This window comes from Camelus ferus, chromosome 12 (assembly GCF_009834535.1).
Source record: "Camelus ferus isolate YT-003-E chromosome 12, BCGSAC_Cfer_1.0, whole genome shotgun sequence".
Lineage (NCBI taxonomy): Eukaryota > Metazoa > Chordata > Mammalia > Artiodactyla > Camelidae > Camelus > Camelus ferus.
In genome coordinates this window covers 7,185,153-7,211,880 of record NC_045707.1, presented here as the reverse complement: position 1 = coordinate 7,211,880, position 26,728 = coordinate 7,185,153, and the positions used below count along the sequence as shown (strand labels likewise).

Here is a 26,728-nt window from a genome sequence, read left to right as displayed (position 1 = left end):
TCGTAGGTGAACTTAATCTCTAATTTCTCATCATCAGGGAATTATAACCTGAAGTTAGTGTATATTACACTACATTAATTGGAAAGCAGTTGCTTTGGTGAAAAATAACTAAAGTATTAGAAATGTTCCAGGTGTTTTCATCATGTAATAATAGACTTGCAGGAGGTTGGGAGCAGATTACGTGACTTTATACTACAAATCTAAAAGAAAGTGATGAAAAGGAAAATTTCCATGGATGTCTTTTTTACACTTGAAATGTAATGATGTTATTCTCTCACTAGGACTATACATTTTAATCTGGTTGTTTGTGGTTTTATGCTATCTTTTCCTATTAAAGCATATTCTCATCTTTGTAAGAAAAAAATAAGATTTTATTCTTACTAGGTCTCTTAAGTATAATTCTAAAAACAGAGGATCTATAATCTATGATTAAAATTTACCCAGAAGTCTATTTTTAAGAAAACTTACCTAAAAGCATCACGTATTTTTGTGCAATTTAGAAAGTAATGCTACCAAAAAATGGAATGTCTTATATTTCTCATTGGTTAATATGATAAGATAAAGTCCGTATGTAGGTCTGGGTAGGAAAGCCCTTCATTGACCTTTAGTTGTGTACATAATGCCTGGCTAACTTTGTATTTTAAAATAATTTTGAAAGTTTTTGAGGAGTAGAGATTAATAGGAGAGTTTGTTCTATTTTTAAATTTTCTTTATTTTTCTTTGGGGGTAGGTAATTAGGTTTATTCATTTATTTATTTTTAGAGGAGATACTGGGTATTGAACCCAGGATCTCATGCATACTAAGCATACTCTCTACCACTTGAGTTATACTCTCCCTCCAATTTATTTTATTTTAATGGGAGGAGGGGATTAGGGTATTTATTTATTTATTTACTTATTTAAATGGAGGTACTGGGAATTGAACCCAGGACCTCGTGTATGCTGTGTATGCTAAGCACATGCTCTACCACTGAGCTATATCCTTCCCCTAGTTTATTCTAATATGCATAAGAAGTGCTCCTGAGGAAATGATGAATGAGGTGAGCTCAAGCTCTTTACTTCTCTGCTCTCTGAGTTTGGATGCTACATGGAAATCCTGAGGACTCCATTTTGGTGAAGCTCTGTTAACCTAAAATACACCCGTATATGTGAGTCTTTTGGATGACAAACTAATGTGGAAAACGTTATAGTCTCTTAAATAATAATACACAGTACCTTAGAATTTTTTTAAAAGATATACTAAAAGAAAAATTATATATTTCCATTGGTCTGACTTTCTACTTTTTATTTTTTCACAGAAGTTTCCTCTATCATAAAAAAGAAACCAAATCAAGCTAAACGAGGAGTGAGTATTATGTATAAAATATCTGGTAGTCAAGCTCTAGCTTGGCTTATGCACTCAAGAAAGCCACCTTTGTCACGTTACTTTTATTTATTGTGAGCCATATTATAATGTGTCGCTCTGCACTGAAAAGTGGTTTTTTGTTCAATGTGGTGAATGTTATACTTAGTGAAGATTTTCTAGAATGAGTGTTTAACATTTCTCTGTCAATGACAAAAATCTGGAAAAAGCCAGCAGAGGCTCCCTGGGAGTTTCTGTCATGTTTACGTTTCTAAAAGTGATGCCATCTGGTCAACTTGGGGGGTTGTCATCGGTTTAGAGCTCAGATGCCGTGGTTCCTTTCAGAGCCCCTGCTCTGGAGGCTGGCTCGGGGTTTGAATCCTGACCCTGTCACTTGCTGGCCGTGTGATCTTGGCTGAGTCACTTAATGGCAAGAGCATCAGGTCCTCATCTGTCACCTGGGGATGATGATAATGCCAATCTCATAGAGTCTCGAGGACGAAGTAATACCCCTCAGTGCACATTAGCTGTTGTTGGAAATGTTTCCAAACAGTTGGGGTAGAATGTAATCTTATACTATATCTTCTAGCTTGGGGCCAAAAAAGGAAGTTTGGGAGCCCAGAAACTGGCGAATACGTGCTTTAATGAAATTGAAAAACAAGCCCAAGCTGTAGATAAAATGAAGGAACAGGAAGACCTTCCGGCCAGGGCGGCACCTAAGGAAGAATCAATGTAAGTTTGATTGAGCAGAGTAATACGTTTCCAGTGACTAAAACTGTCAATTAAAGAACTCCGAGATCTGCTTTCCAAACGCTGTTTATTTTTACATATGTGTGTGAGGAGGATACTGCAGAATTTAGTTCTATGAAAACTGATACCTCAGGGATGTGTGGATTGGCAGGAGAGACTAGGTGAGGGAGGGCAGCCATCAGTTCCTGCTGAAGTTGTGTGGCAGGTAGAGAAACTGGAGTCCTCATGCTTTGCTGGTGGGATTGTAAACACAGAGTTACCACGTGACTCAACAACTCCACTCTTAAGTACATACCCAGAGAAATTAAAAGATACACCCACACATCTGCACAAAAACTTGTACATGTGTTCACAGGAACATTAATCCCTATAGCCAGAAAGCAGAAACAATCCCAGTGTCCATCAGCTAGTGAATGGATAAACAAAGAGTGGAGTATTATTTGGCCATAAAAAGGAATAAAGTACTGATGCATGCTATAGCATGGATGAATCCTGAAAAGTTTATTCTAACAAAGAAACTGGTCACAAAAACCACATATTGTATGAAATTGTTGCTGATTTCTCATCATCATTTAACTCACAGAACATAGGGGGCAGCACTAAACTGTATTTAGGTTAAGTATGATTTGAAATGCTCTGTAAAATTTACTGAATTGTCACAGACTTCACTTTTTTCTAGTTCTTCGCTAATTTCTTTGACTTAGCTGGGTTTTTTTTTTTTTGTTTTTTTTTTGCTGATGAGTTTTTTTTACATTTTTTTTTGAGTTATAGTCATTTTACAATATTGTGTCAAATTACAGTGTAGAGCACAATTTTTCAGTTATACATGAACATATGTATATTCATTGTCACATTCTTTTCACTGTGAGCTACCACAAGATCTTGTATATATTTCGCTGTGCTATACAGTATAATCTTGTTTATCTAGTCTACATTTTGAAATTAGCTGGGTTTTTTGACACTGGAAAAGGGGGAAGGTTAAATCTGAGTGTGTTTGGAAGGGGACTCTGTCCAGGTCGCTCATGTATAAGATTTTCCCAGAGAACGTTTAAAATCCCTGCCTGATCCGAACAAAAGACATAGAATCCAGAAAGCAGCAGCTCCCTCCCTGCACATCAGGTGGATGGAAGTTAGAGTATTAATGGTAGAAACACCACCACCCTTAACTTGCATCTTCCATCAGGACTGTTTAACACAGCACAAAAGCGAAGATGCAGATCCTGGGGGTATATATGAAGTTGATTTAGGAACTTCAGAACAGCTTCACCTCCGCGCCCTGCCACCCTCCCACTCTGACCCACCACAGCTCAGTTTCCCCGAACCGGTGCCATGCCAGCTCAGAGAAGGTGCCCGTGTTTTCTGTTAGTCTCCTGCAAGTTCAGTTTCCTAATGGCTGTAAATAAAGTTATTTGCATTCACTTAGCTGTCAGGAGCAGTTTCTCGTCTACTCAGACTGAAACTCAGCTCTCAGTGCAGTAGCTTGACCCTCCCCGTGTGGCGGTTTCTCAGCCCATCCTCCGAGGTGTCTGTGTGCACAGCTGGTCAGAGGAGGCAGAGCTGCTCCCTGCACTTGACCTGAGTGTCTGCAAGCCCTCCTGTGAGCCGGGGCTGGGAGGGCTCCCTGCACGGAGTCCGGACTTCTTCATTCCATTAGTGCTTCCAGGGCCTGGGTGTTAAAGTGCACACTTTTAGGGGGAGGGTATAGCTTAAGTGGTAGAGCACATGCTTAGCATGCAGGAAGGTCCTGGGTTCAATCCCCAGCATGTCCTCTCAAAATACAAAAACTTAAATTACCTCCCCCCAAAATAAAATCATTAAATAAAAGTACACCCTTTTAATAAGGGATAGACCCAATCCCATGCCAGGTACCCCAAGAGGGAAGGTTTCCCCATCTCATGTGTTTCCAGTAGAACTTTTTCATTCCTGTTCATTCGTTTTCGGGATACTCTGTTACCACAGGTATATCTGTTCATGATTTTAAACAGATCTGTTGTTTTACTCCAAAAATTATACTTTGAAGGAGTATCATTTATTTTCCAAGCAATAATGTGGGTATATTGCATTACCTGATCTGTAGGAATAATAGGAAAGAAAACAAACTGCTAGATTAAAACAAAATAGAAATCCTGCTTGACTCACGAAGGAACAAAACAGCAAAAACAAGATTATTTTTTCCTAGTAAGAAATTCTGTTGTCATCCCCTCTTACTATAGAGAAATGTATTTATATTATAATGGGATTCATATAGTGCCTGTCCTATGAGGAGTTCATGATATTTTACACAATTTTACAAAATGGATGATGGCTTAGAAATCCTGATAAGGTGGGTGTATCATTTTTCGAGGTCCTGAAGTTTTGTTGCTATCTTGCTAACATGATAAAATACTCTTCTTATTGCTAATATAGGCCTGCTTTTCTTTAGAAAAATAAAGTTCTTATAGCATTTTTAGAAATCTGAGGGTAAAGGACAGTGTTTGCCACATCTCTCCCCCGGGTGCATTACTTGTCACAGATATTTGATAGATAGAGGACGTGTCTCTGCCTGGTGGAGCTGAGGAGTGACCAGTCCATTTTAAATGCTCTCAGAGGCTGAGTCCATAAGGAGACCCTCAGGGAGACTTTCTTGTAAACTGAAGAATCGTTTTGCAATGAAGTAATCTTCTTTATCTATCTATTTCTAAAGTCAGATTTATGTATATTTTATCTTTAACCAAAGCAAACCAGTGAGACTAACCTAATACTTTTGATATGTGACATGGAAGGGATAAAATACTAGGCCAAGTAAGAAATTCTGCTCCTTACTATCCTGTATAGAAATAACTTCTGTGTACTCTATAATAGGTAGCATGAATTATTATTATCTGATTATAGGCAATATAAACCAAAACAGTAACGTAGGTTCAGTTGCATCCAAAAAGTGGCTGTAAACTCATTCAAATTCTCCTGAGCATCTACTCATAAAAGAACTTTAGGGAAAAAATGCCAACTTGCCTTCATAATTGTTCATCATGGAAGGAAGCAGAAAGCCAGAAGTATGAGTGACATGTGTAATATTCTTAGTATTTTAACTTAAGAACACAGAATTAAAGCTAAATTAAGGAACATTTGGTTTTTCTGGCAGTGTTTCATCGTTACGATTAGCTTATAAGGATCTTGAAATTCAGATGAAGAAAGATGAAAAGATGAACATGAGTGGCAAAAAAAAGGTAGAATCAGAGAGACTTGGCATGGGATTTGGAAACTGCAGAAGGTATGTAAGACTCTGCTTTCTTGGACTTAAGAATTTAAACCAGTTTGCTAATCATGAACGAATTTTTCCTTGTTAATTCCAAGTTCAGAAGTATTTTCTCATTATTCCGTTTCTTCAGTTGTTCTCTGCTCTCCACCCTCTGAATCCATGGGTTCTGCATTTGCTGATTCAACCAACTGTGGATCAAAACTATTGGGTGGGGGGGGGGATTCCAGAAGGTTCCAAAAAGCAAAACTTGAATTTGCTGCGCATACAGCACTAAGGGCGACTGTTTACATTAGTATTTTCATCGTGTTTACAATTATGTCCGTAGCATTTACATTGTATTAGGTATTATTGGTAATCTAGAGATGACTTAAAGTGCAAAGTAGTGCAGCGGATTTTTGTGTCTGCTGGGGTCCTGGAACCAACCCCCCTTGGATACTGAGGGATGACTGTGTTCACTATAACATGAAAAATTCCAGATCTGATTCTTAGATAAAAGGAAATAATTCTGACTTATCATTAAGTGGATGCCACAAACATAACTGATATATATGACTGTATTTTGTATAATCAGTTACAGTCCTCACCAAGGTCCAGTATTCTTCAATGATTATACCAGAAAAAAATTTTTTTCTTATTGCTCATGTTTTCAACCACACTAATAAGTATATTTTTATGGAGAGTATAGATTAAAACATTCATTCTTTGGTGAACACAAGTGTCTCCGTGAACTAACGTATTTTGTTCCATTTTATTCTCGACTTTCTCAAGTGGTATTTCACATTCAGTGACTTCCGACATGCAGACCATTGAACAGGAGACGCCAATCACAGCAAAACCGAGAAAAAAGTATAGTGATGACAGTGATGACTCCTATTTTACTTCCAGCTCAAGGTAATCTGTTAAAAAAACATCCTTGAAGTGTTGTTTTGAAAGCAGTGATGGGTATGGACTTACTAGTTTATTTACGTTAGGAACGAATACAAATCAGTTTACTTCATTGTTTTTAAAGCTTTGGCTGGAGTCAAGTATGCCCTTTGGAAAAAAATTGGGGAAGCATTCTTCGGTGAATGATGTTTGCTGATAGTAAAATGGTAATAAAATCAGCAACCAAGAGTTAAAATTAGAGGCGGAGAAGTTGTGTTTATCTAAAATGTGAAGTGGAAGAAATACACAAAATCCCAAAGGCATACGCTGTTTAGTTAGAATATTTCACGACTCCACCTTCAGCATATTCTTTTGTTTCAGAATACCAGCTTCTGGAGTCTCCAACTGGCTGAATAGAATATTAAATAAATGCTGTTTGTGTGTGCGAATTTATGAATGGAAAACGTTGTTGCTCTCTGAGGGAGGGGGTCCAGGATAAGCCAAGTCCCTGTCCCTCAGCGCTCACTGTCCAGCAGGGACAAGTTGTCTAACCCCAGTGTGAAGCTGACCATGGAGGGGCCGTGGTTCAGGTTCAAGCTGCCAGCAGGGGCTGGAGAACAAGTTTAAACTTGAATCGACTCAGTCCATGCGGTTCCTCCAAGAACCTGACCAGCACAGGGAGAGGCCTGCTAAACGGGCTCCCAGTAAGCCTGGGATCTCAGGGGTGGGCACCAGCTGAGGAGGGCACGTGAGAGTGGCCTGGATTTGAAGCCTGGCTGTGCCACTTAGTGACTGTGTGACCTTGGCCCAGCTGTTCAGCCTCTCTGTGCGGCAGCTTCCTCCTCTGTAAGTCAGGGACACCAGCAGTATCAACCTCACAGGGCTGTGTGCGGGTTAAGTGAGTTAAACCATACAGAGCTTTCGGAATAGTGCTTGACTATGTATGATTCACGTCATGTTCAGCTGTTATTATATCGAAACTCAGTTCAAGAGACATGTGACTCAGTCTAAATGTTTCATTACTATTGTTAGATACTTAAGTTAACCACATTGAAGGCCACCTGCAAATTTGCAGTTTAAGAAAATTGAATGTGTGCCTGTCAGTAAACGGGCGGTCCTTACAAGAGACACCATCACTCACATCCCAAAGGGCCTCACTGTTACCTGATAATTATACAGGCTTGAAACATTTTCATATACAAAGCAGATACAAATACATGTTAACTATTTAATTAGATTCTAATCGTGAAATTATATATTCTCCTATCAAAGTTCGAAGGTAAGGAGTTGTAATACAGAGAATTATCCTTAAACCATTCTCCTAGCCTAGCTTCACATTATTTCAATCCAAATATTTTACCGAAAAAGGTCAGTGGTTGAGAGGCGCTCCCCGTCAGTGCTCTCAGGGGCAGAGATGGCTGTATGCTCCCCTCTCATCAGTAACCTGTGTAACGCTGCAGGTTTCAGGTCCCTTAGAGGTGACTCCCAAATCATGCCTTTTAAAATATTTAAATTCATTTTCTTCAGGATAAAATTAGATGTCTAACTTGATTTGAAGGCTGCATGCGTGTCAGGTCACCTGAGAGGTGCGCCCGCGGTGAAGGGATGAGTCTGGGTGGAGGAAACGCCTGGTGGTGCAGGGTCTGCCCTCGCCTGCTTGGCTTCTCCACAGAACCTTTTTGATGATTTTGGTGCTCATTCGTCACAACTCCTGCAGCTGAGAGCTTAGGAGAGTAGAGGGAGGAAGTTGGAAGTCCCATCGCTACTGCTTTGCGACCCCTGAGCTGGAAGGAGAGGCCGCTGCAGTGAGGACGGGCCGTGCGTCTCGCCCGCCCCAGGCCCCTGACAGGCTCCGGGGGGACCTCACCTGCCTGTCGGGAGACTCCCGCCCCCAAAGCTCCGTCGGAGGAGTTCGCCCTCGAGGCCTTTGTTGCTATGAAATAATTATTTATGGTTTGAAGCCAGATTGCAGGTGGCAGTTTTTACGTTGACCACACACACCGGGTTCCTGCCAGAGACCCTGGTGCGTCATTTATCCTCACCTGCGGTTGTCTGATAGGGACGCAGACGCCTCTGATGGTCCTCCTGGGTCGTAACCGCTGTTGGCAGAACAATACTCACTTTGACAAATGAAGTAAAATGAATGTGGACTCGGGAAGCAGGCATATACCACGAAGAGCTCTCATGGCTTCCAAATTATTCATTAGCCCATTAGAAATTGAATATTATGAATTATGAAAGAGTGCTGTTTCTGTTAAAAATAAGATCAACCATATCTTTGGGGTTTGTTGTTGTTGTTGTTATTGAGTTCCATTATTTCCAGGATGTAAACAATGCAATTATATATGTAGTACAAAATAATGAAACTAGAACAATTTGTTCAGCCTTATAAAGCCGGTGTGGGGAATACACAGTTGTCTGTAGCTATGAATCAGATACGTGATATCAGGGTGCTCTTAGCAAGAGATTGCAAGGAATGTCTTCAGGGTTGGATGAAGACAGAGTGGGAGGGCGAAAATAAAAGTGAAAAGCATTAAGGACTAGGATCCAGAAATCGCAACATAAAAAAGTCAATAAAGATGTAGAGAGCCAGGTCAGCTGTTGTGTTTCTGAGCAAAGGCAGGTGCCCCACAGCCATCCTCACCCTACCCTCACCGCATCCTTCCCATGGGCGTCTGGAGGCCTGGCTGGGCATCTGCCTGCTCCGCAGTGAGCTGCTGTGTCCTTCCCACAAGGTGTGAGAGCAGAGAGCCTCTCTGGGTGAATGGGGGGAAGAGCACCCACGCCCTCCCCGCCCCCTCCCCACCCCGCGGCAGCCCAGAGAACCCTGTGTAACGGGCTCCTGCTAATCAGCAGGACCCTAACAGAATGGCTTTCTCTCTCCTGATTTTTGAATTGCCCAATCATTAAGAAAAAATAAAAAATTCTGTTGCCCCTACATTCCAGGATAAACCCTTTGGCTTATATGAATGAAGAATATTTCCTTAGAGTGATAGTAAATTGGAAAAACCCTGAGTCCCAGTACCTCCAAGTTGTGAAGAGCCAGGAAGTTCGACTCACCCCTGTCCAGTGCTTGCCCCCGCCAGAGCCCTCCAGGGGGACCACGCAGCCCCCTCTCACTCCTCCTCCCTGAGGCAGCCGTTCAGTCCACGGGCAGCTCCGGGGGAAGCGCTGTCTTATGCTTACGCGTCTCCTTGGGTTTCTGAGCTGAGATCAGCCATCCCCACGTGAGCAGGGACTGGGTATGTCTCCTTGCCACACGTCCTCACCCAGTGGAGGAGTCCCTGAGCCCTCATAGGTGCTTATTAAGTAGTTTTAAAATTCCTCATAGAACTGGTCTTGGTTCTTCCACTTGGGCCCTTACAAATATGTCCCTCAAATATTTGAAGGTAGCTTTGCAGGCCAATATGTGCGCCATATCCTTCAAAACTTCGTTCTCAGATGTGACCCCAAGCCTCTTTGTTGTCCTGGTCTCTTCTCTGCACAGGGCTTGTTCGTCTCTTTTCCTCCAAGCAGAGCCTGTGGCTCAGGGCTCATCCACCGGTCAGCCCCCGGAGAGCCTGGTCATTTTCTAGCTGGAATCCAGATGTACTTTGAACACTGCCTGTTTCCCTTCTTGGGGAGAGAAGGCTAGCGTAACAAGATTTGTTCCTAATGACCTCCTCACCAGAGAAGGCAGAAACCACATTTGGAAATTCTGGTTTTTTTCTATTATCCATATAGAGTCATGCCATCTGCTTCCAACAAGTTTATCCATCCCCTCTTTGTTTTCCTGCGAGAAAAAAAAAGTGTATTTATTCTTATTCCCAACCCCGCAGTCTTAGCTCATCTGGGTCCCTGGCCTATTCTTACAGCTTCCTGCCACCTTCCTGTGTCCACCTTTGATCACGAGCCCCCCTGACAGCCCAGGCCTTCCATCTTTGAATGTGACCTCCTCGTGGCCTCGGAGCTTGGTGCTCACCTTGTTTCCTGTGTACCTCTGTTCTTAATCTCTGCAGAAAGCCCGGTGACACTTTTGAAAGCCTCCACCTTCTCCTCCATCATTTTTCCTTTCCTAAGACCTGAACATCGGAATCTGGAATCTGCCTCTCTCTTCTGAACCTCTCGAACCGTCTTCATAAGGAGTGCATGTCTGGCCGGGCCTTCTCCATCCTAAGTTGACATGAATTCTGAGATGGCTCTTGCTATTAGGGCTCTGGCACATCTGCCTCGCCCGTCAGTCTCTGTCCCGTTCCAGGCAAACCCTGCTGCTCTTGGTCAAGGTTTTTTTCCTCCTGCCTCACAAGACCAAAAGCTGCCACTGAGTTCTGCTCTCTGAGCAATGTCCTGCTCAGTGGTGCTTCAGCTAATGAAAGTGTAAACCGCCCAGAAGGCCAGCTTCTCCCCTGAGATGCTTTGACCAAGTTCACCTCAAGCTCTAGGCTGAGTGAGCATCTGCAGGCTGGTCCAGGGACCAGCAACCGGAGCTCTGTGTCTGAGTCCAGGAGGAGGCTGATAAGCACCACTTACACTAAGTGGTAGCTACTGTTAGGAGTGGTGCCTTACACTGTGGCTAACGGGGCAGGACTGCCAACAAGAAGCTCCTCAGGTGGGGACAGTTCTCCAGGCCCCACAGCATTATTTATGACTGAGTAACCTGTAATGGGTGACGCTCGAAGATGTCATGTGCTGTTGGGATAGGCTAGGTTATGCAGCAGCGATAAGTGTCCCCCCACCATCTTAAAGGCTTAACACAGCGATGGCTTATATCCTGTTCACCAAAGTCAGCTGAGGGTGCAGGCGATTTGCCAGATTGCCTGTCCTTCTGGTGGCACCTTGACTGTCCAGATGGATGGCAGTTTCACCTGCCCGAGGCTGCAGCACCTGGGAAACACGACCTCTTCCAGGAGGCAAGGGGAGGGAGGACTGGGCACTTGAAAGGACTTGAAAGTGACTTGCCTTGTGTCTGCTCCCGTTACGTTGGCCAGATCATATGTCTGCCCCCAACTTCAGGGGGGCGGGGAAGTGCAGTACCCGCATCCCGGATGTGGGTGGACATCAGTAAGGTCCTGCAGAGTCACTGTCACGCTCTCTCTCACAGGTACTTCGATGAGCCAGTGGAGTTAAGGAGCAGTTCTTTCTCTAGCTGGGATGACAGTTCAGATTCCTATTGGAAAAAAGAGGCCATCAGAGACACGGACACAGTTCTGAAAACCACAGGCTGTGCAGACAGGTAGGAGCCAGGGCCATGGGGCTGTGGATGGGGAGTCTGTGCGTCCCTAGGGGGTTCTCCAGGACCAGTGAGTGACCATGTTCTACTCCTCCAAGAGTATTGTTCGCGCCCTGGTCTGTTTTCTGACCTCACTGTTTGCCTTTCCCAGAATGTCATGTAGTTGGAGTCGCGCGGTGCCTGGCCTCGTGGGGCGGGCTCCTCTGGCTCCTCTGAGCGCACGCGAGACTCCTCAGCTCGCTGCGCTCATTCCTCTGTAACTTGGAGTCTGTTTATCTATCTACCTTTCGGAGAACCGTCTCCAGTATTTGGTGATTATGATGGAGGACTGTGTAAAGCATTGTCCCACCCTCTGAGAGTGCAGGGGACACTGCCCATACGTTGGGACAACAGGTGTAACCTGCGATTGTCCTGGGTAACTGGAATATTCCGTCATCCTCCTCATTTTGTGTCCTGCCTCCTGTGGAGCAGTGTCTTACACGCATCACAACGTGTTCACCATTTACTAATTGGTCCATGGACCTGCAGAGTGAAGTAACAGGCCTATTTTAAATGGGAAAATTCCTTCAAATGTTGTGTGGTTTGGATATTTATTCACTTTTTTAATTAAAAATTTCAGGCTTTTTAAAGTGGCCTGAAATCCTTTTACAAGACTCCTGCTGTTGCTTTTTAAAAAGTAAAATGGCATGTGCATACATTATAAATGAGAAATGCATTTGCCTTACCTCAAATCAGTTTAATCTATTTTGGCTATTTTTGTTTGTTGGCTTTTGTTTTTTTGTGCTGAGAACCCTTAAGATCTACTCTCTTCCGACAGCTCGAGTATGCACTACAGGATCATTGACTGTGGTCACCAGGCTGTACCTTAGATCCCCAGAACTCATTCATCTGATAAATGAACGTTTGTTCCCTTTGACCAACATCTGCCCATTTCCTCTACCCCCCAGCCCCTTGGAACCACCAGTCTACTCTCTGTTTCTCTGAGTTCAACTTTTAAAAAATTTTTAGATTCCACTTATAAGTGAGGACATACAATGTTTGTCTTCCTCTGTCTGGCTTCCTGTAGTGCAGTGCCCTCCAGTCTCATCCGTGCTGTCGCAGGTGGCAGGGTTTCCTCCTTTCTTGTAGCAGAATATTATTCCGTTGTATATGTATGTATGAATGTATATATATCAAATTTTCTTTATCCATTCACCACCGATAGGCACTTAGGTTGTTTCCATATTGTGGCTGCTGTGAATAATGCGGCCATGAACATAGGAGTGCAGAGATCTCTTCAAGATACTGATTTTGTTTCCTTCGGATATATACCCAGAAGTGGGATTACTGGATCATATGGTAGCTCTATTTTTATTTTTTTGGCAAACCTCTGTACTGTTTTCCATATGGCTGTACTAATTTCCATTCCCACCAGTGGTGTACAAAGGTTCCCTTTTCTCCAGTCCTCACCAACACTTATCTCTTGTTTTTTGTGGGTTTTTTGATAATAGCCATTTTAATGGGTGTGAGGTAATATCTCATTGGGCTTTTGATTTGCATTTATCTGATGATTAGTGATGTTGAGCCCCATTTCATGTGCCTGTTGGCCGTAAAGTTCCCTCTTAGAACTGCTTTTGCTGTATCTCTTAAGTGCTTCCATTTTCATTTGTTTTAAGATGTCCTTTGGTTTCCCTTTCGATTTCCGCTTTGGCCCTTCAGCTGCCCGCGAGTGCGCTGCTGAATTTCATGCTTGTGAACTTGCCGCTTTTCCTCCTGCTGTCGGTTCCTATTTCCGTACCATTGTGGTTGGAAAAGACACTTACTGTGATTTCAGCCTTCTTACATTTGCTAAGACCTAACATGCTTCAGATTTGTTTGTGACCTAGCATCTGATTTATCCTGGAGAATGTTCTCAGTGCACTTGAGAATGTGCTCTGCTGCTGTTGGATGGAATGCACTGAATGTGTCTGCTGATCCATTTGGTTCAAGTCCAGTTTTCCGTATTGACTTTCTCTCTGGGTGATCTGCCCACTGTTGAAAGTCGGGCATTGAAGTCCCCTGTTACTGCTGCAGCACATTTTCTCCCTTTGGATCTGTTAATATTTGCTTAATATTTGGGTGCTCCTGTGTTGGGTGCATAAATGTTTACAATTGTTATATCCTTTTGATAAATTGACCCCCTAATCATTCTGTAATGACTTTTGTCTTTGTCACAGTTTGTGACTTAAAATCTGTTTTGGCTGATACACACATGTTTTGGTTTCCATTTATGTGGAATATCTTTTTCCATCTCTTCACTCTTAGCCCTAAAGCTGAAGTGAGTCTCTCATAGGCAGCATGTAGTTGTATCTTGTTTATTTTTTTTAATCTGTTCAGATACTGTGTCTTGATTGGAGAATTTAATCTATTTATATTTAAAGTAATTGCTGATGGGTAAGGATGTACTGCTGCTCTCTCAGTCACTGTTGTCTGGCTGTTCTGTAGTCCTTCTGATCCTTTCTTCCTCTCTTGCTGTCTTCCTTCAGTGATTTGATGATTTTCCACAGTGGATCCACTATAGGTTCTTGCCTTGTGGTTACCATGAGGCTTACATGAAACACCTTACAGTTACAGCAGTGTGTTTTAAGCTGATGACAGCTTAACTTAGATTGCATTCAAAACTCTACTCTTTAACTCTTCTCCCCTGAATTTGATGTCCCTGATGTCATAATTTACATGTTTATGTCGTGTGTCCACTAACAGATCATTGTAGCTATAGTTAATTTTTACCACTTTTGTCTTTTAACCTTTATACTAGATTTAAGTGATTTAACAACTCTGTTACAGAATTAGAGTATTCTGAGTTTGATTACATACTTAACCTTTACCAGTGAGTTTTATACTTTCGTGTGCTTTCGTGTTACTAATTAGCATCCTTTCATTTCAGCTTGAAGAAATCCTTGTAGCATTTCCTATAAGACAAGGCTGGTGGCTGGCAGTTGTTTTTGTTTTTGTGTTTCCAGCACTTTGAATATATCATCCCACTATCTTCTGGCCTGCAAGGTTTCTGCTGAGAAATCTACTTATAGCCTTACAGGGGTTCCATCATATGGAATGCATTTCTTTTTCTTGCTGCTATCAAAATTCTCTTTGCCTTTGATTTTTGACAGTTTCGTTATATGTGTCTTGGTGAAGACTTCTTTAGGTTGAAACTGTCTAGGGGACCTATGAGTTTCCTGTACCTGGATGTCCATGTCTCTCTTCAGATTTAGGAAGTTTTCAGCTACTGTTTCTTTAAATAAGCTTTCTGCCCCTTTCTTCCTCTCTTCTCCTTCTGGGAATCCCATAATGTGTAATTGTTTTCTTTCTTTCACATAGGCTGCTTCACTGTTTTTCTTTTCTTTTCTTATTTCTCCTCTTACCAGATAATTTCAAATGGCTTGTCTGCAAGTTCACAGATTCTTTCTTCTGCTTGATTAAGTCTGTTGTTGATGTGTTCTATTGCATCTTTTCATTTCTTCATTGTATTCTTTAGCTCCGGAGTTTCTGTTTGGTTCTTTTATTTATTTATTTTTTTCTGTCTCTATGTTGAACGTCTCATTTTGTCTGTGTATTCTGTTCCTGATTTCACTGAGTTGTCCATCTGTGTTCTTGTAGGTTGATGAGCTTCCTTAAAACAATAATTCTGAATTTTTTGTCAGGCAATTCTTTGGGGTCAATTAGTGGAAAATTATCGCTTCCCTTTGTGGTATCATGTTTCCTTGATTTTTCATGTTCCTTGGAGTCTTGTGTTGCTGTCTTTGCATTTTAAGGGGCAGTCCCCTCCTCCAGTCTTTACTGCCTGGCTTTGAGAAATACTTTCAATAGTGAGCCCTGCCAGAGATGCTGAGGCTGTCTCAGACATTTTCTATGGATGCACTCACTCCACACTTCTTAGTATTTTGGGGGGAGGGTGAATTCTTAAGATGGTATGTCTTCCCTCAATCCCACAAAGCAGGGCCAGGTGCTGAGAGCCTCCTGCTTGCTTTCCCTAGGATGGTGCCCTGAAATGCTCAAGTTTGTGTGCTTTCTGCCAACTCCACAGAGTCAGGTTGGCTTTCTGCACATGCTCACTAGCTGTCTGCAAAGGCTTGCACTTACCATCTGTGGGGGCATGTGCAGGGAGCCGGCTATGGGGGCTGTGCATGTGTGAGGCATGCAGAGCATTGGAGGGCACCCATGGGCCAGCTGGGGGCTCCACAGGCAAAGTGTACCCAGTGGAGTCCAGGAAGTGGTTAGTAGAATCCGCGTGCCTTTAATGAGTTCCGAGCGCTGGCTGCTGTGCTTCCAGCCTCTCCCAGCCCCTAAGCTGTGCAGATCACCTCAGTATTCTGGGTGGGATGAGAAAGAAGTGGGCATCCTTGGCAGTGTCCCACACACCTGGGGAAACCGGGCACCCGCTCACCCACGGGAGAAATTGCAGGCCAGGTGGATCTCTCTTGGCACTGAGCTGTGCTGCCCTGGAGGAGGAGTGAAACTGTTCCTCTTAGCCTGATTAATGCATCCAGTCTTGGATTTTTTGCTCCTACAGTGCTGGAACCTCTCTGCCGGACTCCTGGACTCCCACAGGGGCATTCTCCACTGTGGCTGATTGTCAAAACCAGTGTTCTCTACAGGGGGATGATGGGAGGAAACTCCTGTCCCGCTGTCTTACTGATGTCATTTCTGTCTCGGCTGTTTCTAACTGTAGACCTACTGCTCGCCGCAAGCCAGACTATGAGCCAGTTGAAAATACAGATGAGGCCCAGAAGAAGTTTGGCAATGTCAAAGCCATTTCCTCAGATATGTACTTTGGAAGACAAGCCCAAGCTGATGTAAGTGTCCAGAGGGTTTCCGTGGGGGCCCCACGGAGCAGGAAGCAAGCAGGGCTGAGGGAGGTAGGGAGGAGGTGCTGGATGCTGAGTGAGACGGACTCAGGCTGCAGGGGACCCCTGGCCCCAAGTGTGGAGCCAAGCCTCACACCCAGGTCCTACTGACTATTCACCCCACTTTGCTGCTCCAGCTAGAGGAGTGATTGGAAGGTGGGGACTATGTCTCATGTTCTCTTATTCCTTTCTCAGTGTTCTGAATCCATTCAATATCTTCTGAATAAATTTCAGGCAATTTTTGATACAGCTGAAATTTTCCTTGTAGTTTTGTGACCGTAGTTAAATGAAGTATATAGATATATTTCTTGAAGGTGGATCAATTTCTTTTCAGTAGTTGCCTCTTTTCTCAGAAATGTTAATGAGCGTATCTTAGTGGAGCCCGGCTAAGCAGTAAGACTCAAATGGAGATGGAGAGCTGTAAGTTTTCCTCCTAATGCAGAAGCACTAGTGTGCTCATGCAAAACTCTTAGAGATACGTGTCATCACCAGGCTTCCGGCACAGTATAGAGAATCTGAGGTGAACTGATTTTGTTTTGTGGCTGTAGAACCTCCACAAGCACTTTGAGAGTCTTCAGAGTTGCCACTTGCCTATTCTCCACCCCCTAATATGTGCCTTGTTTTAAAGTTGACAACATTCAAGTTCAGTTACAAAATAGCATAATGTCTGTTGAGAGCTTGCTTCATGGAGTGGCCTCCTGGCATCTGGGTGAGAGGAGCACCGTGACAGAGATGTCACTCTCGCCCGCACCCCTGGCCGTCCTTGGCCCTGGCATTCCTGTTGATCTGTCTGCTCACAACCCGAGTATCATGCCAGCCCCCAGCCTGGCTGTTGTGGCTCCTAGTGATTCTTTGCAAAATTGCTCATGGTTTTTGGAGCCTAATGTTTCCTTTCCCTGGTCCCCTCTAGTATGAAACCAGGGCTCGTCTGGAGAGGCTTTCGGCAAGTTCGTCCATCAGTTCAGCGGATCTGTTCGACGAGCAGAGGAAGCAGACCGCAGGTAATGGGGGCAGTGGCGGGGGCTCACAGTGTCGGTCTCCGGCACGCCTGTGGCATGCATATGTTGTCTCTGGATAGGACTTCTTACTTTTCCAAGATTATTAGCAGCCATTATTTGATGGCTCATCACCTCTGTAAGTCAGGCAGAGTGGAAGTTATTATTTCAGTCTTCGTTCGTGAAGAGACTTAAGTCGTGAAATGTGAGCAGCCTCCCCAGAGTTACCTGGCAGGTCATCCTCCTGAAACATGGTCATAGCTGGGCATTTCCGAGCATGGTGTGAACCTGGTGTCTGATTGGTGTGCTGTCACAGCCCTGGAGGTGACAGCTCTGGGCTCCTGTGACACTGCCCAACCCTAACTGTGACGCCTGGAGTATTTCAGGTCTCTTTTAGCCTCAGTCTCCTCCTCTGTATAGTGGGTGAACAATACCTACCTCACCAGCTTGTACTGAAGCATAAATGCGGTGCTTTATGTAAAGTGCCACCTAGGGGTCTGGCACATGGCAGTGGTAGGCAGAGCAGATAGAATAGGTGACTCCCCCAGCCTCCACCTTCTTGGGGAGACACAGTGGGGCTTAGGAAATGGGCAGGTGGAGAGCAGGGTCCAGACCCCGATGAGGAGATGCCTGGGGGCCCCCAGGAGTGAGCCTCATCGCACAGGCCCGTCAGGGATGCCTGGAACCGTGCCCCTCTCTGCTTGGGCCTCTGTCCCTGAGCCGTAGGGCAGCCATGTTCCAGCCCCACTCGAGCCTCAGTCAGGACAGGGGGAAAGGGGCAGGCAGCCCTCCACAGGGGCTGAGCGTCCCCTGCTGGAGGGGGAAGTTGTCCTGACAGAGGTCCCTCTTGTGTCACAGCTGGCACTAAAGGAGCAGGGTCCTCTGCAGCCATTTCAGGAGCCCACTTGTCAGCAGGAGAGCCCACGGGGTTAGATCTCCAAGGCCTTCAAGGCCCAGGACCACCTTCCCTCTCCTTGTTTGCAGCCCTGGAGGAGCTGGGCCTGGGCTTAGAGTGACCCACATGCGCAGCCACTTGGCCTTGCAGCCACAAAGAACAACTGCTTTCTGAGCCCAGACAGAAGCAGCGTCAACAGAGCAGGTCACGGGATCAGCCCAAGGGGTTGGGGCCGTCTGTGTTGGAGTTTGGGGGACATTGCAAGACACACGTGGCCCTTGGGTGCCACAGTGAGAGGGAGCTTTCTAGCCACAGGCGGGGCCCAGGGCCAGTGCTGGGTGCTGCCCTCTGGGCCAGGAGCATCCCGTGCTTCGCCCTCAGGCCTCGAGCAGGAGGGGCGGCTTTCTGACTGGGTGTTTCCTGCGCTGGGGTGGGCGGGGGCAGATGTGGCTCATGGACTTGTGTTCTCATCTGGAACTCTCAGTGTCCTGACCTCCTGTCAGGATGACTCCCTTGTGTGACCTGCCCAGTAGGGGGTGCTCAGCCCCTGCAGAGGTCTCCCTGAAGCCCCACCTCGACCCCGCTTGCACGCAGGGTCCCCTGGCACAGGGGGAAGGTCAGTCCAGAGAACGTAACAGGTTCACCCCCTGCCACGTGTGTGTTTGTAATTCAAGTTGTTAGAAGTTTCGCTCTGGCACATTATTGTTTGTTTAAAAAAAACCTCTTAGAGGTTAAGCAAGTGGCCTTTCCAATTGTTAAAGGAGGTTGCCGCTGCCTGTGTTTACCTTCCTGCCCTCTTTCAGAGAACAAAGATCCATTAATTTTTTTTTTCCCTATATGGGTCCCAGACAAGCTCCTGTCCTGGATAAGGACACCCTGGTGTGCGAGGCTGATCCAGGACACCCTGGGGTGTGAGGCCACCCAGGGCCCTCAGCCCCTCCCCAGCTGGCCCGTGTTCTGCTGCTCACAGCACCTCCATTCCAAGCCCGGATGGTTCAGACCACGATTACCCTCCATCTGCATCTCTCATCAGATGCCTTTAATAACTGCTCTAAATGTAAGAGCATTGAACAACTCTCATTAAATATTTACATTTTATTTAGAGTCCTTTTCAGCAAAGAGCAAAAGCCGGTTGTAGGAGAGTATTCTGTATCCCTTATCTGAGAATGTTTCCCCATCTGTGCCGTATCAATGCCACTGGGCAGATCATGGGATACCTTTATAATTTCTTTGGGGTTGGGGGAAGGATGGTTCCAAATCAGAAATGCCCCCTGATGAAGTGAAATCCTTCCTGGGGGAGAGTTCAACCGTGCCTTTCTCAAGGGCCATACCCTTTCAGGGTCTTGTGGGGAGGGACTGAGAAACAGTGAGTACTGGGTACTGCCTCAGAGGGTGCCAGGTGACAGAGCAGAGGTAGCTTTGTGAGAGCAATATTGGAACAGAGAAGCTTAAACCCCAGCTCCCCTCTCGGTGTATTTCTTTCCGGAAAACCACTCTGGTCATTAGGATCAGACCATGCTCACCCAGAAAAGCCAGGATGCTGTAGATGCCCCTGTTCGGGCTCCACCCTCACTGCCCCAGCATCGTGGGGGCTCCATGGCCTATTTGCTGTTGTCCCTGGATCTCGAGGGCCCCTCAAGGCACCTGGCCACGCTCTCCTTTCCTCACTGCTCTGGCCCAGAGTCCAGGAATGAGGCCTCCAAAGCACTGACCTCAGTGTGCCGTCAGGCAGTGTTGTTTGGTTATTTGCTGCGTGTGTTTGTCACACGTCACAGCTGTGTGGTGGCATCTCCAACCAGGCTCAGTCACACAGACGCCGTCTCATCAGTCTGAGCCCGAGAAAGGCAGCCACGGCAGCACTTTGGTTCCACGTTACGCTTGTCATTCGTGTCATCTTGGAAACCCTCCTTCTTTTGGTTTGTTCCATTTCAGGGACGTTGGTACATGATGTTCTGTTAAACTCAGTGTTTGAACACCTGGGGGTTGTCCCAGGCTCTGCCAGCGTCCTCACTGGGCGCTCTGGCCCTCCCTCAGGCCAGGCCCTCCTCCTGCCTCCGGGCTGGGCTCCCACTGAGCCCACCTCCGCAGGCGATCTTTCAAAGCCCAGCCCAGTCGTCCTGAGTTTTAAATCCTCCCCCCAGGCTGGAGTGCAGCTCCTCCGCCGGCTCCACTTTGCCGGACTGTGGCCCCTGTTGGCCTTTCCAGGCTCATATCTTACTGTTTACCAGGTTAGGTTCCCTTTGCGCACTGCCACCGCCCTTCTGCTCCATCCAGTGGGCGTGATGCCGTCTAATGACCGTCTCCTCAGACTGGACCTGAGCCCTTCAAGGGTGGGACCTGTCCCTTCTCACCTCTGGACCCTGTGTGCCCAGCAGTGCCTGATGCAGAGGAAGCCCTTGGGGGAGCTGAGGGAGTGAATGGATGGGTAATGAATGAACTGGGGCACCCGCTGAGCTCCCGGAGCCGGGGCACTGGTCAGTGGGCCCCTCCATCAGGCTGAGCGCTGGAACCATGGTCCCCACCGCGCCAGCTCCTCTTCCAACACAGACGAGGATGTACTTTCCACCAACTCTGATGCCACGTGGCCAGTGACAGGTGCACAGGCCCTGTGTTCCTCTTCCAGCTGGAGCTTTAAAAGCCAGTGTGCAAGTTCTTGTTTCCTTCCCTATGTGGTGGCCGTGGAAGCTCCAAGTGGGAGGTGGCCTTATGGGCCTGAATCCCCAGTGCCTGTGACGAGCAGACAGCCTGCCTACCCACATGGGGCAGAGTGTCACCTGGCCTTCTAGACAGACACAGGGCCTCCACATTAACCCTGAGCACCGCATGGCTCTGCTTCCCCTGCCCTGGGCCTGCCCTCCCTCTCCCCAGGGCCTATCTGGAGAAGGGACTCTCCATCTTCCTGGTAACTCGAGCCAGAAACCTGGGAGTCGTCCTTAATTCCTCTCCTTCCCAGCCTCCCGCTGCCAGTGGGTGTGTAAGCCTCCGCAGGACGCTCAGGCCCGTTGGCTCCTGATCCCACTGCCTCTGGCTCAGGCAGTGCTGCCAGTTGTGGGTGTGACTTCCCCAGTGGGCGATGAGCTCTGGAAAAGCAGGTCTGTGTTGTTCTCTGCACCAGACCCCCTGTGGCTGTCATGGGGTACCTGACTAGTTCATGGGTCAAGGAGCCTCTTCTGAGAAAGTGGCTTGAGCTGTCATTTCCTGGAGCCCATTGTGTAGCCTGGGCACACTTGGACAGCCTTTAACTACTGCCGCCTGTCCTTTCCTGTCCGCTGCCCCGGGCAGCCTCAGAGGAGACACAGTGCCCGGATACCAAAGGAGGAGACTTTGCAAAGATCAGGAGATCTTCAGTCAGTTTTCTCAAGTTTGGAGCCATCGAGCCCGGGGCAGCAGAGCTGCAGGGGCGGTTGGGAGGGCACCGCCTTGCTGGGGACCTGTCACCTCCTCTAGGAGTTGCCACGCATCATACCCCCAGGAGCTTAGATTGTTAGTGAGGATTAAGGAAGGAATGAAGCTGCATGATCGCAGAGGCTAAATCAGGTCCAAATTTGTTTCTCGGTCACAGATTCTGGGGAGCTGTGTTCCCTGGGGCCAAGGTGCCAGGCCCCTTTCATCTTGTTGCTCATGACCTCCATTCTCTATCTCACCTCATGCCCAATATGGTTGCTCTGGCTCTAGCCATCACATCTGTATCCCTGCTAGCAGGAAGGGGGAAGAAGGAAGGAAAAGGGCATGCCCCAGCTCTGCAAGGCGTTTCTGCTTACATCCCATTGACCAGAACTCTGTCACTGGGACACATCTTGTTGTAAGGTTTAGAAATTGGGGATCCTGTAGAGAGACGAGGAGGAGAGGAATGATGTGGGCACTTGGAGCACCTGGGGACTGAATGTAGTTGGTGAGGGATCGTGGTCCCATAACCGTCCTGCCTCAGCTGTGCTCTCTTTAAACATTTCTCAAGCTGGAAACTCATAAGTGAGGTGCTTCTGCTGAGGTCACCCTGCTGACCTCTGGTCCACATCTCCCTGGCCACTCTGGACCCCTCCAAATAATAGAGCAGCTGTGATGCTGGCCCTCTGCACTCAGGATCTCACACTAGCTCCTTGTTTCCTCCAAGACCCATTTTGCAGGCTGGCAACACCGCTATGCTGAGATTTGAACCCAAGTCCTGTCACTGGGCTGGGCTGCCGCTCCGTCATTGGCAAAGGGCTACAGAACTTGAAAAAATCAGGGGGGAGGCAAAGAGGCAAGAACCCACACCTGGGGCCCCTCCTGCATGGTTGGCATGGGAACAGCACTGTGGGCAATCACTGTCTTTTCTGGGTGGTGTCCCTTCTATTTTGTTCTTGGAAGGAACTACTACTGCGTAAAGGACAGGCAGGTGTAAACAGGTCATGTGTGGAGCCAAGGGGTAACTGGGCTGGCTCCCTGGAGGACCTGCAGGGTTTGGATTCACTCACAAAGTCTCCGAGCCTTATTATAACTATGTGACAAAAGTGCACCACGCAAGACCGGTTGTCAGCTCTGGGGACCCCTTATGTGTGATAACGTGACACACTCCACCTGTGTTGGTTCAGCATGCTAATGTCTGTGTTGGGACAACCAAAACTTAAGCAACAGAAACCCAGCTGACGCCAGCCTCGGTAAAGGTGAGGGGTCAGCCCCCAGGCCTGGAGCACTGGCAGTGAGCTCAGAGTCAGCTAACAGCCTCCAAACAGCCTCACCTGACGCTGGCTCACCTCCCTGGCTGAGCCTCATTCTCTCCTGCCGCGACAGGCTTCCTCCTTCCCTCCTTGAGAGTCAGTGGGAGGGGGGACAGCCCTGATCACAGCCAGTTACAGCGGTGCCTCATCCCTGCCAATAACTCATCCCCGCTGTTAACCAGGGAGCAAGCAAACAGCTCCTCCCCCTTGAGTATACTGCAGTCCCAGGAAGGCTCCGATTGGCCAGCTCCGGGTCACGTGTCCACACGCGGCTAGGGGGGTCGAGGGAAGGGATTTTTCCCAGAGGAAGGGAGGGCTTTTACATAAAGAGGGGAAGGGACGCTGAGCCCACAAAACCCACAGGTGTCTGCCCATCTGCCACTTACTGAGTACTTACCTGTCAGGTCTTGTGTTAAGCACCTGGAGGAAACAGGGGCCCAGAGAGGGTAATAAACCTCTCCAAAGGCACACAGCTTGGAAGTGGCAGTGCCAGCATTTGAACCTGTGACAGTCCGAAGACCTAGTACTGCATCTTCTCACATGAGGTCTTGCAGCTGGTTCGTAGCCAGGCTGGTGCTGAAACCCAGTGCAGGGTCCTTTTCCCTTAAACGCAGCGGCTGCTTGTGGGAAGCAGGAGGGGAGGGGGCGCCGGCTGTGCTGTTGCTGAGCTAGAGTGATGAGCCAGCGTGTGCTCTGTGTGCAGGAAACTACAACCTCACGAGCGTGCTGCCCACGGCTCCCGACATGGCCCAGTTCAAGCAGGGGGTGAGATCTGTTGCTGGGAAGCTCTCCGTCTTTGCTAACGGAGTCATGACTTCAATTCAGGTCAGTGAAGCTGGGATGGCGTTAACAGAGCATGATGGTGGGTTCATAGTTCTGAAAATGAGATTTGGACCACTCTTCAGTTGCTGGAAAATTAGATTTTATATTATTGATTTATATGTTTGCTACAGTGTAACCCAGGACATCAAGAAAATCAGAAATGATAATTTCATGTTTGTTTAAATTTTCTAATTTATGACTGTAGAGGAACTGTTACAGGAATGTCATGATCATTATCTATTTTTGTCCTATATTGAAACATATTAAGAAGAAAATAATTACCCACAATCCCATTTCACAGGGGAAAACTTCTGTTAGTATTTTGGTTTATTTTAATTCTAGATTTCTATGCATATCTGTTTAAAATTTTTAAAGGATTACATTGTATATTCGGTTTTATATTCTCTCTTTCTTCATGATGTTTTTTTACAAGCACTTCTACGTAATTAAAAATTCTTCAGAAACCACATTCTTTTTTTTTTTTATTTTAATTTTTTGGAGGTAAGGTCATTTTATTTATTTTTTATTTATTTATTTACTTTCTTTTAGAGGAGGTACTGGGGATTGAACCCAGGACCTCATGCATGCTGAGCATGCTCTATACCACTTGAGCTATACCCTCCCCTCCCAGAAACCACATTCTGTTGAGTGAAAATACGTGTAATGTATTTAACTATTGCCTGAGTTGGGTGTTTAGGTTGTATTTCCAACTTCTAAATGAGGCGAGGATGGAACATGCTTGTGAATGACACTTTAAGGCTGGCTCTGATTCTATGAAGGCTTGTTTCGTGAACTTTCTTGCTCACGTCCAGTGATTTTAGTGTGCGATTATTAACGTAAAACACGACCATAGGGGTAGGACCCAATCAGCGTGGACTCGGGTGCCTCTAAGGGGGTCTCCCAGGCTGGCGAGGTGTAGGGTGCCCCCACCGTGGAGGATTCCTCAGCCCTGCTGCTCCTACTGTTGGTAACACAACCTCTGGTTAGAATTCACCGAGCTCTTTGCATGTCCCTTCGTTCAGCTGAGGCCACATCTGTCCTTCCAAGGAGGTGACATCCCTATCTTAGAGGTGATTGTCCCCGTTTTACAGTTTGTCCCCTTTTACTTCCCCCTTGTGCAGATGAAGAAACAGGCACAGAGAGGTCAGGTTGCTGCTGCAGGATCTCTCGGCTGAACCAGTTTCAGGGTTCAGACTCCAAATGGGTTCCTCTCTCCCCTCACACCTGCCTCCTGGAGGGCTCCCCGCGTGGCCTTGTGCCCCTCAGCCCGGCCCACAGCGTGGGGCAGCGGGGGCTGGATGCTTCCGGTTCCTGGCACCCTCGGCGCCGGTTTGCCCCGCGGCCTGGCAGTTGGTGCTCCGTGTCATTGCGGACAGTTTTGGTGATGCTGAGAATGAGGAAGTGATGCTGAGTGTTGGTTCTCTCTTTAGGATCGCTACGGTTCTTAATACTGACCTCTCAGTACGTGCTTCCTGGAAAGATTCCTCTTTAAGTGAACCAGTGACCACATCACAGACCGCAGTGAAGACCAGCCAGTTTTACAGATTGTTTTGCAACTTTTTCACATGGTATATATACATTACTGGTTTTTAACATTTCTTTTGAGAAATTCTTAGGTTTGATGTAGTAGAAGCTTTATTGTATTTCTGTTCCGCGTTACTTCCTGCACACACCCTCCTCCTGGCACATCCGTGCACATCCCTGCTTTATTTTCTTGGAATCTTTGGTTCCAACAGCTGGGACTCCGGAGACATGGGCTCCTCCCACCTCTCCAAGGACTGAGCCTTCGTGGGAGGATCTCGGTGCTGTGAGACTCGTGGGCTAAGGGCTACTGGAATCAGCTGATGCAAGAAGGGCCTGGCGCAACAAAATTCACCACATACGTTTCATTAAAAAGGGGGCAAAAAATTAAAAAAGACCAAAAATGACTGGTGTCTAATTTGACAGACTGCTTCATATACTTCCACATATTAAGGTGATTTCAAAATAATGTTTAAAGACGTCTGTCCCTTTGAAATTGTTTATTTTGTATGATCTATAAATTTAAAAATAATCTTCAGTGAGTGCTTTTAACAGCCTAAGCTTCTGTATTGCTAAGCAAATTAATCTTCTGACAAGATGTTTGCTGTTTGAATTGATGAGAAATGTAAGGTGAGAACTCCCTAAGTGCGTTTGTAAATCGATATAGTGTACAGAAGTCAAAATGAGTAAGGTGAGAAGATGCACCCACAGAAAGGATTTCAGTTTATGAGAAAATAGTCGTTGTAATTGGGTAGTTTTCTTAATATTTTTTATCTTAATCTTGGTTTTCAAAAAATTACAGAATGTGTACAAATGAATAAAGAAAAATAATTTGGCTGTGTTTTAGACAGCATTAGAATATATTGTTCAGCACAGTAAAATATATTTGAAATTTGATGAACCAGAAATGTGGTTTCAGCTGAGTATTTTGTGAGTTTTTCTTAAAAGCTCAAATTTGTAGACTTCTAAATATAATAAACAGTTACAGCAGATTGTGCCTGCTTTTTTACGAAAGCTTTCGTAATGAGTGGTAAATCCGGGCTTGTGGTATATATAACATGGGTGTGCATTTGTTTAGGATACAATCACAGGTGTTTTGAGTGTGTGGAGCCTGACAGGCAGCTGTCCAGGGGCAGGGCGGGAGCCCGTGTTGAAAAAAAGGGTGTGCAGAGTGACATCTTTCAAGCCCAAGACGCGGCCCAAACAAGGCGCCACAGCCCGGGCAGCTTAACCAGCAGAGTGTTCTTTCTCACAGTTCCAGAGGTGAGCAGTGCACGACGAAGGCGGCATCGGGGGCGGTTTCTGGGAAGGACTCTTCCCCCACCTGGTAGACCCCTGCCTTCTCTTCCGTGTCCTCACCTGGCCTTTCCTCGGAAACAGCCCGAGGTCCCTCTGTCGCCTCTTCCTCTTATAAGGGCATGAGTCCTGTGGGATTCGGACCCCACCCTTATGACCGCATTGAACCTTGATTACCTCCTTAAAGGCCCACCTCCAAATGCAACTGTGTGGAACTTTAGGGAGACACAATTCAGT

The 26,728-nt window shown here is 46.4% G+C and overlaps 1 protein-coding gene across 1 annotated transcript in view; it reads left to right on the top strand.

Annotated features, from left to right (window-relative positions):
- Positions 1 to 26,187, top strand: part of ARFGAP3 (ADP ribosylation factor GTPase activating protein 3) — a 46,246-nt gene extending 20,059 nt beyond the window's left edge. The window contains 9 exon segments of the mRNA XM_032492371.1: positions 1,299 to 1,345; positions 1,932 to 2,074; positions 5,214 to 5,342; positions 6,099 to 6,221; positions 11,275 to 11,406; positions 16,091 to 16,214; positions 17,176 to 17,266; positions 23,556 to 23,677; positions 25,105 to 26,187. Of these exon segments, the coding sequence (XP_032348262.1) occupies positions 1,299 to 1,345; positions 1,932 to 2,074; positions 5,214 to 5,342; positions 6,099 to 6,221; positions 11,275 to 11,406; positions 16,091 to 16,214; positions 17,176 to 17,266; positions 23,556 to 23,677; positions 25,105 to 25,122 (929 nt within the window). The 3' untranslated portion in view covers positions 25,123 to 26,187.
- Positions 26,188 to 26,728: the final 541 nt, after the last annotated feature.